Below are 16,156 nucleotides of genomic sequence, written 5' to 3' on the forward strand. Positions count from 1 at the left end.
GAGAGAGAGAGAATGAATGAATGAATGAGAATGACTAGGGGAGGGGCACAGAGAGAGGGAGACACAGAATCAGAAGCACGCTTCAGGCTCTGAGCTGTCAGCACAGAGCCTGATATGGGGCTTGAACTCACGAACCACGAGATCATGACATGAACTGAAGTCGGATGCTTAACTAGCCGAGCCACCCAGGCGCCCTTCTATCTTGTATATCACTTATTCATTTTTCTGCTTCTTCCATCCTTGTGGTCATTACATTCACACGGTTTTGAATCTCAGATTGAACATTTTGCATTTCTGCCTGTTTTTTTTTTTTTTTTTTTTTTACTTCTTTCATCTCTACAGTTAGGGTCTTTCTGATGTCTTCCATTCTTTTCTCAAGCCCAGAAAGTATCTTTATGATTGTTGCTTTAAATTATACATGAGGCATATTACTTACCTGTTTTGATTAAATCTCTGGCTGTGACCTTTTCTTGTTTTTTGGGGGGATGAATTCTTCCACCTCAGCATTTTGTCTACGTCTCTGACTCCTTCTGTGTTAGAAAAGCCTGTTATGTTTCCTGCTCCTGTGAAGAAGGTATTTAGAAGAGGTCAGGTCATATAATGTCCAGGGCCTGGCATTTCAGCATGTGTCTGTGGTATGTGCTGTGTGCAAACTGATGCTGTGTTTCAGGTGCTCTATCCCTCAAGCCAGTTGTCTGTAGAGGCTCTTCTTGCCTACAGTGGACAGCGTTTACACCTTGGCCAGAGTGTGATGAGTTTTAACTAGGTGTGTTCTGGTCAGCTTGATAAATGAGACTTGATGTTATTTCCACTAGAACTGAAGCACTGCAGAAATGTACAGTCAGGAGGCTGTATGGTATGAGAGTGAGGGGATTTTGCTGGTCTTCTGGGGAAGATGCCTGTTCTGTTCATCCTTAGGAACATCTGCCTAAGAAAAGCAGTATCAGCAGACTGCAGGTGGCAGGACTTGGTGTAAGCAGGTTAGGCAGCGATTTTACAGTGCTTTGCTATTTACTGAAATTGGTTTGTGCTGAGTAAGTGGGGAAGGGAAATGGCATCAGCCAGCTCCTTTACCTGCAGAGATGGGAATCTGTGCTCGCTGCTCTCAGGGAAGCCCTCCCAGAATAGCGAATAATTTTCCTTTGTGTATCCTGTATTTTTCAATTGCTGTTTTCGCACTGTCTCCAGGTTGCTTGCCTACCTAGTGCAGCATAGTGCGCTAGGGCTTTGGGCTCTATCATAGCCAAGCCTGCTGACTTTCAAAATGCCAAACTTAAGGGACCTGGTGTTCCAGAAACCTGTGCTGATCTTCTTGTAGAGGGTCTAGCCATGCTGGGAGTCATACAGGTTAGATCCAGAAGGGCAGACATGCCAGAGGAGAGAGGCATGGGATTTGAAGCAAAGCAGGATAAACAGCCTGTGTCTAGGTTAACTGCACTTAGCAAGTGTCTGTGAGCCTATGCTGAGGGGCAGGGGAGTGAAATGGCACCCACTGACTCCCTTGTCCCTAGAGGCAATGACACTTCTCATAGATGTACTGCAAGAAGAGGGAATAGTCTCCTTTCCAGTTCCCCAAGCAATCTGCAGGTTGTGCTATTTGCCCTGGAGATGCTTGACTGTCTTCTCCCCAGGAGCAGGGCTGCACCCTCACAACTGTATCGCAGATGGGCCCTCAGACCTCCCAAATTCCAGTCTTTGAGCCCCACTGGTGGCAAAAACTCATGAAAATGCTGATTTTCTCTTATTTTTCCAGCCAATGGCTTTGAGGAAGTGTTAAAGAGGTTAAAGAGGGAGATTAGAGAACATCCTACTAACGAATGAATGGGTCAAAATAGGATATTAAGGAAGAAGTTTAAAAAAATATATGGAAGGAAATGAAAATGAAGACACAATAGTCCAAACCCTTTGGGATGCAGAAAAAGGCAGTCCTAAGAGAAAAATACATTGCAGTTCAGGCCTATCTCAAGAAGCAAGAAAGGAACCAAATATATAACCTAAACTCACACCTAAAGGAACTAGAAAGGCAGCAGCAAAGACAGCCCAAAGCCAGCAGAAGAAGGGAAATAATAAAGAGTAGAGCAGAAATAAACAATACAGAATCCATAAAAAAAAGAACAGATTAACAAATCCAAGAGCTTGTTTTTTGAAATAATAAACAAAACTGATAAACCCTTAGCCAGATTTCTCAAAAAGAAAAGAGGACCCAAACAGATAAATCAAACCAGGAATCAAAGAGGAGAAATCACAACCAATAACACAGAAATACAATTAGAGAATAGTATGAAAAATTTCATGACACCAAGCTGGACAATTTGGAAGAAATGGACAAAGTCCTAGACACTCACATACTATGAAAACTCAAATGGGGACACCTAGATGACTTGGTTAGGTGTCTGACTTTGGCTCAGGTCATGCTCTCGTGGTCTGTGGGCTCAAACCCTTCATCAGGCTCTGTACTGACAGCTCAGAGCCTGGAGTCGGCTTCGGATTCTGTATCTCCCTCTCTCTGTGCCCCTCCCTTGCTCACGCTCTGTCTCTCTTTCTCTTTCTCAAAAATAAACATTAAAAAAAAAGTCAAATGGGAAGAAATAAAATTTGAACAAACCCATAATGAGCAAACAAATTGAATCAATTATCCAAAATCTCCCAACAAATAAGACCCCTGGACCAGATAGCTTCCCAGGAGAATTCTATAAGATATTTAAAGCAGAGTTAATACCTATTCTTCTGAAGCTGTTCTAAAAAACAGAAGTGGAAGGAAAGCTGACAAGTTCATTCTATGAATACAGCATTACTTTGATTCTAAAACCACACAAAGACCCCACTAAAAAGGACAATCACAAGCCAATCTCCCTGATGAACATGGATGCAAAAATTCTCAACAAGATACTAGCAAATCTAATTCAACACCATATTAAAAGAATAATTCACTATGGTCAAATGGGATTCATTCCCAGGCTGCAGGGCTAGTCCCATATTTGCAAATAAAACAACATGATACATCACATTAATAGAAGAAAGGATAAGAACCATGTGATCCTGTCAATAGATGCAGAAAAAGCATTTGACAAAATACAGCATCCTTTCTTAATAAAAACCCTCAAGAAAGGCAGGATATAAGGAACATACCTTCACATCATAAAAGCCATATATGAAAAGCCCACACCTAATATCATCCTCAATGAGGAGAAACTGAGAGCTTTCCCCCTGAGATCAGGAACACGATAGAGATGTCCACTCTCACCACTGCTGTTTAACATAGTGTTTGAAGTCCTGGCCTCAGCAATCAGACAACAAAATGAAATAAAAGGCATCTAAATTGACTTTTTGCAGATGACATGATACTCTATGTGGAAAACCTGGAAGACTCCACCAAAAAGCTGCTAGAACTGATACATGAATTTAGCAAAGTTGCAGGATATAGAATCAATGCACAGAAATCAGCAATCAGACAACAAAATGAAATAAAAGGCATCTAAATTGACTTTTTGCAGATGACATGATACTCTATGTGGAAAACCTGGAAGACTCCACCAAAAAGCTGCTAGAACTGATACATGAATTTGGCAAAGTTGCAGGATATAGAATCAATGTACAGAAATCTGTTGCATTTCTAAACACCAATAATGAAGCAACAGAAAGAGATCAATCCCATTTACAACTGTACCAAAAACCATAAAATACCTAGGAATAAAGCTAACCAAATAGGTAAAAGATCTGTATGCTCAAAACTATAGAAAGCTTGTAAAAGAAACTGAAGAAGATACAAAGAAATGGAAAAACATTCCATGTTCATGGATGAGAAGAACAAACATCATTAAAATTTTTGATACTATCCAAAGCAATCTATACATTTGGTGCAATCCTAATCAAAATAGCACCAGTATTTTTCACAGAAATAGAACAAACAATCCTAAAATTTGCATGGAACCACAAAAGACACTGAAAAGCCAAAGTAATGTGGAAAATGAAAACCCAAGCTGGAGGAATCATAATCTTGGACTTTAACCTGTATTACAAAGCTGTAATCGTCAAGATAGTATGGTACTGGCACAAAAACAGACACATAAGACCAATGGAATAGAATATAGAATCCAGAACTGGACCCACAAATATATGGCCAACTAATCTTCAATCAAGAAGGAAATAGTATCCAATGGAAAAAAAAGACCATCTCTTCAGCAAATGGTGCTGGGAGACCTAGACAGCAACATGCAGAAGAATGAAACTGTACCACTTTCTCACACCATACACAAAAATAAATTCAAAATAGATGAAAAACCTAAATGTGAGACAGGAAACCACCAAAATCCTATAAGAAAAAACAGGCAGCAAACTCTATGACCTCAGTGGCAGCAACTTCTTACTAAACAAATCTCCAGAGGCAAGGGAAATAAAAGCAAAAATGAACTATTGGGACCTCATCAAGATAAAAAGCTCTGTACAGTGAAGGAAACAATCAACAACACCAACGGCATGGGAGAAGATATTTACAAATGACATATCGGATAAAGGGTTAGTATCAAAAATCTATAAAGAATTTACCAAACTCAACACACAAAAAGCAAATAACCCTGTGAAGAAATGGGTGGAAGACATGAATAGACACTTTCCCAAAGAAGACATCCAGATGGCAAACAAAAAATGGAAAGATGCTCAACATTGCTCATCATTAGGGAAATATAAATCAAAACCACAATGAGATACCACCTCACACCTGTCAGAATGTCCACAATAACAACTCAGGAAACATCAGATGTTGGTGAGGATGTGGAGAAAGGGGAGCCCTCTTGCACTATTGGTGGAAATGAAAACTGGTGCGGCTATTCTAGAAAACAGTGTGGGTGTTCCTCAAAAAATTAAAAATAGAATTACCTTATGACTCAGCAATAGCACTACTAGGAATTTATCCAAAGGATTCAGGAGTGCTGATTTGAAGGGGCACATATACTCCAATGTTTATAGCAGCACTATCAACAATAGCCAAATCATGGAAAGTGCCCAAATGTCCATCTATGATGAATGGATAAAGAAGATGTGGTATATATACATAATGGAATACTACTCAGCGATGAAAAAGAATGAAATCTCGCCATTTGCAACAACGTGGATGGAACTGAAGGGCATTATGGTAAGAGAAGTCAGTCAGAGAAAGACAGATATAATATGATTTCACTCATATGTGGAATTTGAGAAATGTAACAGATGACCGTAGGGGAAGGGAAGGAAAAATAAGATAAACACAGAGAGGGAGGTAAATCATAAGAGACTCTTAAATACAGGGAATTGATGGTTGATGGGGATGGGGGGTTGGGGTGGGGAAAATGGGTGATGGGCATTGAGGAACTTGTTGGGTGAGCACTGGGTGTTGTATGTAAGTGATGAATCACACGAATCTACTGAAGCCAAGACTACAATGTATGTCAGCTAACTTAACAATAAATTTAAGAAATAAAAATAAAAATACAATAATTAATAAAAAAGAATTTTACAAGTGAAAAATTTAATTTTTGTTTCAAATAAATAATCTTTACCATTTAAAAAAAAAGAAATACTAATTGAGCACCTATATTTTATGCCAGTTGCTGCTTTTTAATGCATCAATATGGTATATTAGAAAGGTGATATGTACTATGGTGAAAAATAAAGCAGGGATGGCAGATAGGGAGTACAGAGCATGTGGGTACGCTGTTGATGCACTTTTAAGTAGGATGATCAGGAAAGACATCAAAAAAAAATGACATCAGAATAAAGAACTGAAAGGAGAGTGGGCAATGAGGATATCTACAAGATGGAGGAAAAACATTCAGACTGGCACATGAAATGGATTTTAGACAAAAATGTACTTGGTGTGTTTGGAAAATAACAAGGAAGCCAAGTCCCTAAGTACAGTAATAAGCAGTAATAGAAGATAAGTTCAGAAAAAGGGGGTGAGGCAGACAGTAGAAGATAAGGTCAGAAAAAGGGGGTGAGGCAGATCCCATAGGGTATTATAGGCCATTGCAAGGAATTTGGCTTTTAATTTGAATCAGATGTGGAGCAATGGGAAGGTTTTGAGCATAAGAATGACATGATCTGACCTGTTTTAATAGGATCACTCTGCTATGTCAAGAGCAGACTGTAGATATTACTAAATTGCTTTCCAAAGTGGTTATGCCAATTTAAATTGTAACTACTCATTAGCATGGTATGAGAATTTGGGCAACTAAGTGTGTTCCATCATATCTCTACTTCCTTTGTAAGTTTTGGTTGAGTTTTTATGAAGAATGTTTTGTATATATTTGAATGTCCCCAGTACCTAGCACAGTACCTGAAGCAGGTGAAGGTGCTTAGCAAATGTTGGGTGAATGAATCTCAAGATTTTTTAGAGCTAAAAGGCATTTATATATCATCATATCCAACCCCTACATTTTATAGCTAAGGAAACTGAAGCCCAAGGTACTGAGTATCTATCTTAAGGTCCCAAAGTTAATTAGTGGTAGAATAGGGATCAGAAATCCAAGTGTCCTGACTTCCAAGTCATTTTTCCAATTCACTTGTGTTTCCTAAACTTGACTGATCATAAACTCATCTGCAGATCAACTCAAGGAACTTGAATAAGAATCAGAAACTCTAGGACAGTGCTTCCAAACTTGGTGCATAAAAATCACTGAGAATCTTGTTAAACTAATTCTGATTCACTACATCTGTGGATAGGGTCTGAATTTCTACATTCCTAAAGAGGTCCCAGATGATACAGATGTTCCTAATTCTTGAACCACACTTGGGGGAACAAGGCTTTAGACATATAAAATGTCTAAATATATACTCACTATAACATATACACATGAATTCTTTCTTTTTCTTAACTCTAAAACCTAAATATAGGCATGTTCTCTTATTTACCTCTGTGAAAAGAGTTATATAGAATAAAATTTTGATGGATGGTTGTTGATTTCTTCCTAATATGTCTTGTAAATTTACAAGATTTAAATTTTTTTTTTTATGTTTACTTATTTTTGACAGACAGAGCATGAGTGCGGGAGGGGCAGAGAGAGGGGGAGATACAAATCTGAAGCAGGCTCCAGGCTCCGAGCTGTATGCACAGAGCCCGATGCGGGACTTGAACTCATGGACCTAGAGATCATGACCTGAGCTGAAGTCGAATGCTTAACCGACTGAGCCACCCAGGTGCCCCTAAATTTACTAGATTTTTAATATTGTTTCCATGTTAGCAAACGAAGTAATGGTAACAAGTTCTTTGTTCATTTGATTGACTATGTGATAGGTGCTGGGATCAAAAAAAAAAGGGATAATGAAATAAATTTTCTATATGGATATTTAAATTTCACAAAACTTTGTTGCTTGCTCGTGTCACATGGAAACTAGTTTCAAATTTTAATTTTTTTGTAGCACATCTCTAAGTTGCAGGTTTTGAAAATATCCTGGCTTTATGACAAATAATTGATCTTGCAATTTATTATTTGGTCACCTGTGACTTGTGCATAAATAACACTCCAAAAAAGTACATAAGGAAGCAGAAGAGTATTTGCAATGAGATTAATTAGCTGAGGATTAGGATAATACCTAATACCCACTAGCCTCAATGAGCCTCTAATGCAATGCCTTCACCAAAAAATACCACTGGAAGCAAGGTAGAACCAAGTCCTATACTTTTGAGACAGCTGATCTAATATAATTCTTAGAATTTCAAAACAGGATAAGGGATGTCATCTTCCAACATGTCCTCAGGAATCTGGAGCAGAGCGTACTTTTCTTACTTACATTTTGGGGAGACACTATGTTTAGCGCACATTCTGGAGATGATTTAGGCTCAAAAGCCTTTATATTTTTATGTTGGGTTATTTTAAAAAGTTATCCGAAGTAGAGAAAGTCTTCTTACCTGGTGCTACTCATTGTGTCTTCCATTTGTTGTGTTTGAACATAAAGTGTTTCAAACTGGTGTTCAAATTTGTCCATCAGGGCAGAAATCTGTAAATAGAAATATGGTCATAAGAAAAACTTACACTGAAAAGATGCTATCTTAACATCAAATGATTTTTTTTTACCTTTTCAAGATTCATACTCCTCAATGTAGCATCAATAGACTTGACTACACCTGCCATAGACTTAGTTACCTATTGGGAGTGTAAAAAAAGATTGAGCATCCTATAAGTGGTCTCAAAATTTATTCAGTCTTTTAAATATATTACAGATCAACTTATGAAATTTGTCTACCCTTTCCTTAACAGTAAAAATACAATATGTATTTCTTGTCTGGCACTGAACATCTTTTATTGACTCTTCATTGGAAGACAATTAATTAGACCTTAGTTTTTAAAAGCCACTTTCAAAATCATTTTCCTCACTAACCACTTTGACTATGTCTCTCCTGACTATGAAGGCCTTTATCAGCACGCTGTAATAGATGTAGCTATCTGACAACTCAAAATACACATTGAACGTAAATCAATAGTTCCTATTATTTACAAATATTAAGCCTTACCTTGCCCATTGTTACTGCAATTTGAACTCTGGCTGCCACAGCATCAACTCTAGCACTCATTCTCAAAAAATTAATTGCTTGGTTCCTCTGGAGGATTGCATCTTCAGCATGTATTCTTGCAACTTCTATATTGCCTCTCTGAATGGCCTGTTTTAAACAGAGCAAAATTAAATAGTGGCAAAGACAAAGAGCAAGAGTAAATATTGGCAAAGAAAGGGAGCAAAAGTACAGCCATTTTAAAAAGTTTCCCCAATTAACCTATTTTAACATTTAAGAGCTTTTATAATTATTTTTTAAGAAATAAAATAATTTATACTTTACTTTTTAAATTATAATTAGAAAACATGATTAATATGTTAGGAAATTAGAATGAAGTTTAAAATTTGCCCATAATTACATCATTGAGCCACATTATAGCGTATAGTATTCCAAGTAAATAATATATTACAATATAACTTTACTACAAAAGTACATGTGTATACTGTGTTTTTACCCAGTATTTTGAAAAATAAAAACAGCTTAATTCATTAAATACATAACTGCATCATCATTTCTGAATGCTGTGTTGTATGTACCATTAAACAGGGCTTTCCTATGTTCCTCATAATACATAAAATGATTTTAGATGTAACACACACATAAGTATCTTCATTTTAATTATGGATTCACACTTTTCTTGCTATAATAGCTTTGGCCAGGGCTAAAGTTAAATGTAAATTTATAGAAAAATATGAAATAGTTCACGTGGTCTTCCAATAGAGCAAAACAGAGAAGATACAGAAGTGACTGAAGTTTGAGAACACGGATCAGTTAATATCCATGATTGCTGGGTATTTAGTTTGTTTCTAATTCTTCAATAATATAAACACCAATGTGATATGCTAGTATATGCAATCTCACACACTTTCCAAGTTTTTTTTTACTAGTTAACATCCATAACCACACAGCTACACATTTTTTTCTTGCAATGAGAACATGTAAGATCTACTCTCTTAAGAACTTTCAAATATACAATACAGTATTATTACCTATAGGCACCATGGTGTGCATTACATCTCTAGGACTTATTTTATAACCAAAATTTTGTACCTTTTCACCACCTTCCCCATTTTGCCTACCCCCCTCCCAACATCCCACCTCTGGCAATCACCAATCTGTTCTCTGTATATATGAGCATTTTTTTTAAGATTCCACATAAACATAAGTGAGATTATATAGTATTTGCTTTTCTCTGACTTATTTCACTGCTAAGTTTTAATGACCTCAAAGTACATCCATGTTGTGGAAAATGGCAGGACTTCCTTCTTTCTTTGTGGCTGAATAAGATTCCATTGTACATGCATTCTACATTTGATTTTCCCATTCATCCATCAATGGGCACAGGTTGTTTTCATGTCTTGGCTATTGTAAATAATGCTGCAATGAACATTAGGGTAAAGATATCTTTTTGACTTAGTGGTTTTATTTCCTTTGGATAAATACCCAGAAGTAGAATTCCTGGGTCATATGGCAGGGGTTTTTTTTTAATTACTTGAGGAAACTCCATTTTGTTTTCAACAGTGGCTGCACCAATTTACATTTCTACCAACATTTTACAGGTTTCACTTTTCTCCACATCCTTTCCTACACCTGTTTTCTTGTCTTTTTGTTAATAGTCATTCTAATAGGTGTGACTTGATAATTTACTGTGGTTTTTATTTGCATTTCCATGATGATGAGTGATGCTGAGAACCTTTTCATGTGTCTCTTGGACATCTGTATGTGTTCTTTGGGAAAAAAAATGTCTATTTGGATCCTGTGCCCTTTTTTTAATTTAAAATTTTTTTTTAGACAGAGAGTACAAGCAGGGGAGAGGGACAAAGGGAGAGAGAGAGAGAGAGAGAGAGAGAGAGAGAGAGAGAGAATCTCAAGCAGGCAGCATGCTCCTTGCAGAGCCCAAAGCAGGGCTTGATCCCACAGTCCTGGGATCATGGTGTACTTTGAGGGCATTATGCCAAGTGAAATAAGTCAAGAAAGGTGCCCATCAACAATACATTACAAGGATAATACACTATGATCAAATGGGATTTAGTCCAGGGATGCAACGATGGTTCAACACACAAATCAAATAATATGATACAACACATTAACCAAATGAAGTCTAAAAATCATATCTCAATAGACATGAAATTGGAATTTGACAGAACTCAGCATCCATTTATAACAATTCTCAACAAAGTAGATACAGAAACACTATACCTCAATGTAATGAATGCCGCATATGAAAAACCCACAGCTAACATCACCCTCAATGGTGAAAAGTTGAAAGCTTTTCCTTTAAGTTCAGGAACAAGACAAGGATGCCCACTATCATCACTTCTATTCAACATACTGTGGCAAGTCCTACCCAGATTAATGAGGCAAGACAAAGAAATGAAAGGCATTGAAATCAGAAAGGAAGAAGTAAAACTGTCTCTATTTGTAGGTGGCATGATGTTACATAGAGAAAACCTTAAAGATGCCACCAAAAAACTGTTAGAATAAATGAATTCAGTAAATTTGCAGGATAAAAACCAACATACAAAAATTGTGTTTTCACATACTTCTAATGAACTATTAGGAAAAGAAATGAAGAAAACATTCCCATTTACAGTTGCATCAAAAATAATAAAATACCTAAGAATACATTTAACCAAGTAAGTTCAAGATCTATATACTGACAGCTATAAGACTTTGTTAAATTGAAAGAGACACAAATTAAGGGAAAGATATTCTATGCTCATGGATTGGAATAATATTTTTAAATGTACATATGACCCAAAGCAATCTATATATTTGGTTCAATCTCTATCATAATTCCATTGGCATTTTAACCAGAACAAACAATCCTGAAATTCATATGAAAACACAAAAGACCCCAAATAGCCAGAGCAAACTTGAAAAAGAAGAACTAAGATGGAGACATCATGCTTCTTGACTTCAAACTATATCACCAAGCTGTAGTAATCAGAAATTTGGTATTGGTATAAAAACAGACATATAAATCAATGGAACAGAATAAGGAGATCCAGAAATAAATCCATGCACATATAGTAAATTAATTTATGACAAAGGACCCAAAAATATACAATGAGGAAAGGACAGTCTCTTTAATAAATAGTACTGGAATAACTGGACATTCACATGCAAAAGAATGAGATTGGATTGCTGTCACACCATACACAACAAATGTCAAAACGGATTGAAGACTTGAACATAAGAAAGCATAGGCAATATGCTCCTTGACATTGGTCTTGGTATTAATTTTTTGGATTTGACACTAAAGCCAAAGGCAAGAAAAGCAAAAATAAATGAGTGTAACTACATCAAACTAAAAAGTTTTTCACAGCAAAGGAAACATTAACAAAATGAAAAGGCAACCTATAGAATGGGAGAAAATATTTGCAAATTGTGTAACTGGTAAGGTTTTAATATCCAAAATATATAAAGCACTCATGCAACTGAATAACAAACAGAAAAAATCTCATTTAAAAATGGGCACAGGATCCTTGGGGCACCTGGGTGGCTCAGTCAGTTGACCATTTTACTCTTGATTTCAGCTCAGGTCATGATCCAAGGGTTGTGGGATCGAGCCTCATGTTGGGCTCTGCGTGGAGTGTGGAGCCTGCTTAAAGTTCTCTCTCACTCTCCCTCTGACCCTCTCCCTTGTTTATGCTCTCTAAAATTAAAAAAAAATGTTTCATGTATTATGAAATGTGGTGTTTTAATATTTTGTTGAGGATTTTTGCATGTATGTTCATCAGGGAGATTGGCCTGTAATTTTATTTCTTATAATTTCCTTGTCTGGTTTTGGTATCAGGGTAATGCTGGCTTTGTAAAATGAGTCTGAAGTGTTCCCGCTTCTTCTATTCTTTGGAAGAATTTGAGACGGATTGGGATTGTTTCTTAAATGTTTGGTATAATTCAGCAGTGAAAACAGTTGGTCCTGGACTTTGTTGTGAATTTGCATATTTTAATACTGCTGTGTTTGTGTGAGATCTGAAACTTCAAAACTCATTTTTGTTCTCAATATACAAAAATATCAAACTAAATTTCTTTTCATGCTTTCATTTCTTAAATTAATTAATTATTTATTCATTTAAGTTCAAGTTAGTTAACATACAGTATAGTACTGGTTTCAGGAGTAGAATTTAGTGATTCATCACTTACATATAACACCCAGTGGTTATCCCAACAAGTGGCCTCCTTAATGCCCATCACCTATTTAGCCCATTACCCCAACCACCTCCCCTCCAGCAACCCTCAGTTTGTTCTCTGTACTTAAGAGTCTCTTGGGACACCTGGGTGGCTCAGTCAGTTAAGCATATGACTCTTGATTTTGGCTCAGGTCATGAACTCACAGTTCATGAGTTCAAGTCCCATGTCAGGTTCTGAACTGAAAGCTCAGATCCCTCCTTGGTTTCTGTCTGACCCTCCCCCACATGTGCTCTCTTGCTCTCTCTCTAAAAATAAACAAACACTTAAAAACAAAGAGTCTTTTATGGTTTGCCTCCCTCGGTGTTTATCTTATTTTTTCTTCCCTTCCCCTATATACATCTGTCTTGTTTCTTAAATTCTACACACAAGTGAAATCACAGGATATTTATTTTTCTCTGACTGATTTATTTCACTTAGCATAATACCCTTTAGTTCCATCCATATTGTTGCAAATGGCAAGATTTCATTCTTTTTCATCGCCGAGTAATATTCCATTGTATATATACATACCACATCTTCTTTATCCGTTCATCAGTCAATGGACATTTGGGCTCTTTCCATACTGTGGCTATTGTCAATAGTGCAGCTATAAACATTGGGGTGCATGTGCCCCTTCAAATCAGCACTCCTGTATCCTTTAGATAAATTCCTAGTGCAATTGCTGGGTCATGGGGTAGCTTTTTAAATTTTTTTGAGGAACCTCCATACTGTTTTCCAGGGTGGCTGCACCAGTTTACATTCCCACCAACAGTGTAAAAGTGTTCCCCTTTCTCCACATCCTCACCAATATATGTTGTTTCCTGAGTTAATTTTAGCCATTCTGACAGGTGTGAGGTGGTACCTCCTTCTGATTTTGATTTGTATTTCTCTGATGATGAGTGATATTGATAATCTTTTCATGTGTTTGTTAGCCATCTGGATGTCTTCTTTGGAAAAGCATCTATTCATATCTCCTGCCCATTTCTTCACTGGATTATTTATTTTTTTGGTTATTGAGCTTCATAAGTTCTTTATATTTTGGATACTAACCCTTTATCAGATATGTCATTTTCAAATATCTTCTCCCCTTCTGTCGGTTACCTTTCAGTTTTGTTGATTATTTCCTTTGCTGTGCAGAAGCTTTTTATCTTAATGAGGTCCCAAAAGTTCATTTTTGCTTTTATTTCCCTTGCCTCCAGAGACATGCTTTCTTTTTCCTGTAGTTGTTGGGCTTATGTTTTTAGAAAAGGATAATCTTAATATGTCAATTTTAAATTTACTTTTTCTTCTAACTCAGCTTAATTACTTCTATCTTCTTTTCTGAAAGTTTTCTTCCCTTAAAAGTTGTCTCTATTAATAGTATAAATAGGTACCCAGATAGCTCAGTCAGTTAAGTGTCTGACTTCAGTTCAGGTCATGATCTCACACTCGGTGGGTTCAAGCCTTGCATTAGGCTCTCTGCTGACATTTTGGAGCCTGGAGTCTGCTTCAGATTCTGTGTCTCCCTCTCTCTCTGCTCCTGCCTGCCATTCTCTCTCTCTCTCTCTAAAATAATAAACATTTTTTAAAAAGAGCATAAAAAATACATAAAGTGACTCAATTTACGGCTTGAATATATGCTATTACTAAAGATCTAAATATCTAAAACAATGGGGTGCCTGGGTGGCTCAGTCGGTTAAGCGTCTGACTCTTGGTTTTGGCTAAGGTCATGATCTCAGGGTTCATGAGTTCGAGCCCCACATTGGGATCCACTCTGTCAAAGTGGAGCCTGCTTAGGATTCTCTCTCTTGCCCTCCTCTGCTTATATTCTCTCACTCTCCCTCTTAAAATAGAAAAAAATAAAGTTAAAAAAATTAAAAATAAATGTCTAAGGCATTTAAATATTTTAAAATATATAAATACACATGTGCATAAAAGAGTTAACAGAAAACCTGAAAATGCTATCCTTGGACAGGTCTAATTGCAAGTTTGGCACTTGGCTGGCACCTAAGAACTTGGATTTGAGGTGGGTTCACATCATTCCCAGAACGGTTAAGAGTGGCTTGCTCTATCTAAACTGTACATACAGTGTGGTTTATGTCAAACACTGGATATCCTTCTGGGAAACTAAAATTTCGGTGTGTGCTAGGCAGAGAATGCCTCCATGACTACTAATAAAAGTGTTAGACTTCTAGGGGCACCTGGGTGGCTCAGTCGGTTAAGCGTCCAACTTTGGCTTAGGTCATGATCTTGCGGTTTGTGCGGCGGTTTGTGAGTTCAGGCCCCATGTCGGGCTCTGTGCTGGCAGCTCAGAGCCTGGAGCCTGCTTCAGATTCTGTGTCTCCCTCTCTCTCTGCCCCTCCCCTGCTCATTCTCTGTCTCTCAATAATAAATAAATGTTAAAAATTAAAAAAAAAAGTGTTAGACTTCTAGGCACAGGAAAACTCTCCTTCCTGGCAGAGAAAATTACACACATGTTGTCACACTTTGTTGATAGAAGAATTAAACTTGTCCTGTGTGACTCCACTAGAGAGAATTCTTGAAAGCTTGAGCCCAGATTCCTCCAGACTTTGCCCCATATGCCTTTTCCCTTTATTGATTTTGGGTTGTATCCTTTTAGGGTAATACATCACAGCCATGAGCACAACTATATGCTGAGTCCTACAAATTTTCCTAGCAAATACACAATACATAAACCAAAACATACATTAATGCTATGTAAAGATTATTCTTGCTATATAAATTAATGCTATTTTAGCTATTTAGCATTAATGCTATATAAAGATTATTCTTGCATATAGGCTTTATACTTTTCAGTAAGAGTAGTTTTGGCTACAAACCAAAGGATAGTCTTCAGCTATAGGTAACTGAACAGTTACACTCTGTCTTGTGAGGCATACTTGCACATATAAATAATAATGGTTACTTTTTATTTCTTACTGTTGGATAGTAAATAATTACGTAAATAGAATTTGGTTTAGAACGCTAAGGCTGGTAATCTTTCCTCAATATAAAATAAAATGATTCAAATACTCTCACATGACTGTGACCACTTCATGAGTTTAAAAAAAGGAAAAATGTAAAAATGACTTGCCTTTTTAATCTTGGTCTTTTCAGTCTTTCCTTCTTTACCACATTTCTTGGCATTCCTATTAAGTTCTTTTGCAGCAAACTTCAAGTTAAATAGATGTTTTGATAATACATATTAAGGCTATTCAAAAAAGTTGATTTCCCAGCCTAACTACCTGCAAACAAGATATTAAAATCAAAAAAATTGTCAGATAAAATTATGTTATTTAAACCAACTAATTACAAAGTGCAGAAACTGAATATTTTTTATGTCTTTCACATTTGTTTTCTATTAAAAAACTTAATGATATGGCAAGAAAGATATAATAGCAACTTTATGGTAGAGAAACCTGTCAGACACCACCTTTCCAAGGATAACATTACCAGTAATATTTCAACATTATTTAT

The 16,156-nt window shown here is 36.7% G+C and overlaps 1 protein-coding gene across 1 annotated transcript in view; it reads right to left on the reverse strand.

The window, feature by feature from the left end:
- Positions 1-351: 351 nt before the first annotated feature.
- Positions 352-16,156, reverse strand: part of LOC124509267 (charged multivesicular body protein 1b-2-like) — a 37,531-nt gene continuing 21,726 nt past the window's right edge. The window contains exons 2-5 of the mRNA XM_047075797.1: positions 8,486-8,632; positions 8,049-8,117; positions 7,883-7,971; positions 352-563 (exon numbers count right to left, since the gene is read on the reverse strand). Coding sequence (XP_046931753.1) covers positions 536-563; positions 7,883-7,971; positions 8,049-8,117; positions 8,486-8,632 — 333 coding nt within the window. The 3' untranslated portion in view covers positions 352-535. The remainder of the gene's footprint in view (positions 564-7,882; positions 7,972-8,048; positions 8,118-8,485; positions 8,633-16,156) is intronic.

The sequence above is a fragment of the Lynx rufus genome, unplaced genomic scaffold (assembly GCF_022079265.1).
Source record: "Lynx rufus isolate CCGP_SWC_20201006 ecotype Redwood Valley unplaced genomic scaffold, mLynRuf1.p SCAF_14, whole genome shotgun sequence".
Lineage (NCBI taxonomy): Eukaryota > Metazoa > Chordata > Mammalia > Carnivora > Felidae > Lynx > Lynx rufus.